General features: G+C 40.7%; 1 protein-coding gene across 1 annotated transcript; it reads left to right on the top strand.

The window, feature by feature from the left end:
- Positions 1-29: 29 nt before the first annotated feature.
- LOC104941282 (contactin-associated protein-like 4) lies at positions 30-4615 on the top strand (the record flags this gene model as incomplete). Its single annotated transcript, XM_010766364.1, has 6 exons — positions 30-58; positions 425-625; positions 1127-1289; positions 2448-2575; positions 3105-3275; positions 4397-4615. Coding segments are annotated over exons 1-6 (889 nt in total), but the record flags the coding sequence as incomplete, so codon positions are not given.
- Positions 4616-5351: the final 736 nt, after the last annotated feature.

Genomic DNA, 5351 nt, shown 5'->3' with positions numbered 1-5351 from the left:
ATTGATGTTGACGGCAGCGGGCCCATCAGACCACAGCTGATATACTGCAACATGACAGGTATACACACACACACACACACACACACACACACACACACTCTTTGTACAGTCTCTTTCATTCCCCATTATATTTGTCCGTATCTCTTGCCTAGTATTGACATATCTAATAATAAAATGTATTTATATAGCATCTTTCAAACTGTTAAAAGTTGCTTTCGCGTAAAAAGTGTAATAAACACACAAAGATAATAAAATGAACTAAATACCAGCAAACTAAACTGTACTATAACACTATAAAATGCAAAAGGGTGGGATGAAATACATACAAGACAGGTTTTGCAGCCTTGACCTCTAAAGGCATTTAAATGTCCCACATAAACGGAAAAAAAAATTAAATAAATGCTTCTGTGTCTCCCTCCTCCAGAGGACCAGACGTGGACGGTGATCCAACACAACAACACAGATCTGACGAGGGTCCGACCCTCTCCAGGGAAAAATCAGCACTCGGCTCACTTTGAATACACGGCTGAAGAGGAGCAGCTGACCGCCATCATCAGCCAATCAGAGCACTGCGAACAGGAAGTGATCTACCTCTGCAGGAAGTCCCGCCTCCTCAACACACCAGGTACAAATGTGGAGTATCCTGTGTAACATCATAGAGTGTAATATAAAGTTTCACTACCAAAAAGAAAGCTGGATTAGGATTTGCAAATTAATATGACTCCTAAAATGTTAGTGCGTTTGCTCATGACAGACTTAAATGAATTAAAACAATCATTTCATAATAACAATAAATCTATTTTAATAGCACTTCTCAAGCTTTACACGTTTAAAGATTAACAGAATAAAAAAAACAACACGAACCCATGCTAGCCCCCTGTACGATATACTAAATTAGGAATATGAACACACATAATATATAATAATGATAAAGATACATTTTATTTATCAAGTGCTTTTAGGAAGTACTCAAGACTTTACATGTGCAGGTTAAAATATATACAAATCATATAAAAAACAAAACATATACTGTACCAAGCAGCACTGATGAGACCAGCAGTAAAGGGCTGCATAGTTCATTGTCCAGAAAAAAGGAAGAGATGAAAGTGTGTTTGTTGTGTTGCAGACGGCCCTCTGCTCAGCTGGTGGGTGGGGGGTCCGGGTGGAGGACAGGTGCAGACGTATTGGGGCGGAGCTCCAGCAGGAAGTCAGCAGTGTGCCTGTGGTCTGCAGGAGAACTGTGTGGACCCCAACCACTACTGCAACTGTGACGCTGGACGCACTCACTGGTACTGTACGCTTACTTAGAGCAACACAAATAAAAAATTAAGGGAAGCCTTAAAGGTCATCTATTATGCTAAATCCACTTTTTCGTGTCTTTTAAACATCAACATGTGTCCCCTCTGTGTAAAGAGACTCTGAAAGTTTCAGGAAAAAAGATTCTCTCTTTTTGTCCTGATCCATTTTTATAAAAACTTGTCTGAAAATGAGCTGATCGGATTTTGGCCGCTTTATGATGTCATAATGTTTTTTTGGCTTGTGTAACCATTAGCCAATCACCAACCAAGGTAACCCCCCCCTTATCACCTGAATCTCCTCCTAGAGCACCATTGTGTTCTTTTTAACCAAATGTCTCTCAGAGGGGCGTGGGGAGGGGCTCCTTATTTTCATCTAAAGTAACAGACAGAGAATCAGCACTTTGGAAACAGGGCTGAAACAGAGGGGATTATGGGTAATGCTGCAATGATCTGTTTGGTGTTTCAGCCAATCAGAGACATGTTCTGTATATATCTGAGACCTATAATATATTGATGAAAAACAGAATAATAGGGGACCTTTAAAGCCAGTAAGAAAAATAAAGAAAAATCTGGGATAATTTTCTCCAATGTTTCATCTGCGAAAAAATTTTGAAAAGTTAATTAGGGAGTTGTCTTGATTTGATTTGTTTTGTGCTTAAAGCCAGCAACACAGTAATGTTACGTAACTTTCTCACAAACACAATAACTTTAAGTTAGGGCTTGTAGAAGTGGAAAAACTCACCCGGAAGGAACATACATTATTTTTGTTTTAATAGAATGGACTTTTTTTATCTCCTGGCAAGATCAACCATTTCCCCCCTGTTCAACAGACGGAACATATTTGTAATGAATGAACATTATCCGGGCAAAGCCTTTTTCTTTCACTTACCTTTCAAGTTCATGGCTACAAAATCAAATCGACCGTAAGGCATGTTTACCATACTCTGAAAACACTTAAAATATAAGTTATCCTAGAATAAGATCATGATTCAAGGTTCTTTATTTTGTCATACGAACAAACAGTTATGCCGATGAAAATCTTAGGTCACAGGCTTCTCCAACTTATTCTTATTTCTTCACCTTCAACTCTTTGGTTTCCTCTTTAAATCCAGCCTCTTCCTCCCCTCTCGTCTCCTCCCCACCTCTCAGGGCGAATGACTCAGGGCTGCTGACCCACAAGGAGACCCTCCCGGTCCGCTCTCTGGTTCTTGGAGACGTCCACAGACCGGGCTCAGAGAGCGCCTTCAGGGTCGGGCCCCTGCGCTGCCACGGGGACAGTAAGTCAATATTAGGATCAGGGGCGTCCAAAGTTTTTTCACCTAGGGCCACATACATAAAAATATACGAAGGGCTGGGCCACTCACTAAGTTCAGTTATAAGTTAGCAAAATCAATCAAATGTAGGTAGATGATGCTCCTGAGTGTTGGCTGCTCATCCCTTAAAACAGAAGCCTCAGATTGATTATAATAATGAGAAATATGAAAGGTGTATTTCAAGCTTGTTATGTAAATAAGTTATTGGGCTTTTCTCTTATCAACTAACAGATATGTTAGAAAATGTTTTCAACTTTACTTGACTGAATTTATTTGAAAAGTGGTCTTATTAATAACTCATGAATACTACTGTGTAATATGTGTTTACATTTATATTTAAGTAGTACAATACAAGACAAGCACAAGTTTCATTTGTGGGCCATATTCCATTATACTTTTTGAATTAGCTGAGGGCCGATTCAAAATGGTCAGCGGGCCGTAGTTTGGACACCCCTGACCTGGATGGTGCTTATAGCTTTCCATTTATCCTCAGAGAATGTCTGGAATGCTGCGTTTTTCGACAAGGAGACGTCGTACCTCCACTTTCCCACATTCCACGGAGAGCTGAGTGCAGACGTCTCCTTCCTGTTTAAAACCACCTCATCCTCCGGAGTCTTCCTGGAAAACTTGGGCATCAAAGACTTCATCCGGATTGAACTCAGCTGTAAGTAAACCCCGTCCAGTTAGAAGTCTAATCCGCACTGCGCTCAGATGTGAGCAGGAGGGATCGACTCGGGTGTTAAAGTTTCACCTGGATTGAACTCGGCTCGAGGTGACCGTCTCAGAACTCCTCAACCCTAAAAATAATAACAAGTTTCAGCCAAGAGCGCCTCTGGGAAATCACTGCGGTGCCATGGTTCTAGTCCACTGCAACACATTTTCTTTATGCCCACCATGTTTTATAGTTATATTATCACTGTACTGTTGAAATCATCTGGCTGTAATATTATATGGTAGATCACATAGTGTGTGATGTGCTTTATGCCCTTAATATGTTATGTGTTAGCCAAAGAAAATACTCATCTGTAGACAGGTCATTCTTTATGATACCTCTATGGCACCTATACACAAATATATATATATGTTAATATTTCCACATAAGAAACTAGCTTATGCAGGAAATTGGATTCAAGGCTGCAGCCGGCCATCAGATGTCTCTCTTGAAAGTTGTCATGTTTGTTAGTGATAAGTGAAGCTGCAGAATTTGGACGGACAAAGAAATGACACCCTTTGCCTTGACACTAAAGCCTTTACTTATTCTTTTCAAATATCGGATTCTTTCTCAGGATTTATTTTAGTGTTGGTTTCAGTTTTGCAAATTTATTATGCAACACAGCGAGGCGTTTCATAAGTCATAAGGTTTTCACAACAAGACATTCACTATTTTCCGGCTTATGCCAATCCCACTTTTTTGCATTGCATACTGTATGGAGATAAATAACTCTCAATTCCCACAAATAAAAACAAAAAGTGAGAAATGTTTGTCATTTTCCAATCCACGAATAAACACCACATGAATATATGCTGTGAAAGGGCTTTGGCTTTGTTAAATATGTGTAGGAATACTTATATATATCCGTATTCCAATTACTTGTAGACTATTCTGTACAATTTCTATTCTATTTTTTTTTAATTTATTGCACAATTGTATCTGTTTTATTGTGCTGCATTGTTGGAGGAGCCTCTGACCTAAGAATGTAATTGTTTAACCGTAGCTATGCACACATGGCAATAAAAGCCTTGAATCTTGAATGAAGTATTGACTGTCTTGCCTCTTTTCCTCAGCTTCCTCTGAGGTGGTGTTCTCCTTCGACGTGGGGAACGGTCCTCTGGAGGTCCGTGTGCAGGCCGACTCTCCGCTGAATGATAACCGGTGGCACCGCATCCACGCCGAGCGAAACGTTAAAGAGGCGTCGCTGCGCCTCGACGAGCTGCCGGCTGCCACTCAGGAGGCGCCGGCTGACGGGCACATCCACCTGCAGCTCAACAGCCAGCTATTTATAGGTGTGTGTGTGTGTGTGTGTGTGTGTGTGTGTGTGTGTGTGTGTGTGTGTGTGTGTGTGTGTGTGTGTGTGTGTGTGTGTGTGTGTGTGTGTGTGTGTGTGTGTGTGTGTGTGCTGAACACATGCTCACTAGCAAGTACTAAGATTTATATACAGGAGATATTGAATGTAAGGGGCTGGGGTGAAGAAGGATGAGGGATGTTGTTTGTGAGCAATCTGAATAAAAGCCCTGGATGGTAACTGCACTGACAGAAATGATGCACGACATTAAATAGAGGGATGATGTGAGACAGAGGGAAGAGCATGAATGAAGGGTTGAAGGGATGATAGATTGTAAGGGATGTAGGGAAAGGATGAGGGGTGTAGGGGTGAAGTGATGAAGGGATGAAGGAAGAAAGGAATAGGGATGTAGAGATGGAATAATCAAATCAAATCAAGTTTTATTTATATTAGGGCTGTCAAACGATTAACATTTTTAATCAGATTAATCACATCTTAAAAATTAATTAATCATGATTAATCACCATTCGAACTATGTCCAAAATATGCCGTTTCTTTACAGGGCTGCCAACACTCACGCATTGAGCGTGAGAGTCACGCAATTAACCCATATCTCACGCACTCACGCCACACNTTTTGTTTTCATTTCATTTTTACTTTTTAGCTTTTGCAGGGCTGCCAACACACACGCATTGAGCGTGAGAGTCACGCAATTAACCCATATCTCACGCACTCAC

This window comes from Notothenia coriiceps, unplaced genomic scaffold (genome assembly GCF_000735185.1).
Source record: "Notothenia coriiceps isolate Sejong01 unplaced genomic scaffold, NC01 NC01_scaffold00003306, whole genome shotgun sequence".
NCBI classification, from domain to species: Eukaryota; Metazoa; Chordata; class Actinopteri; order Perciformes; family Nototheniidae; genus Notothenia; species Notothenia coriiceps.
The sequence above is the reverse complement of the archived record's forward strand: the minus strand, read 5'-3'. Positions and strand labels throughout refer to the sequence as shown.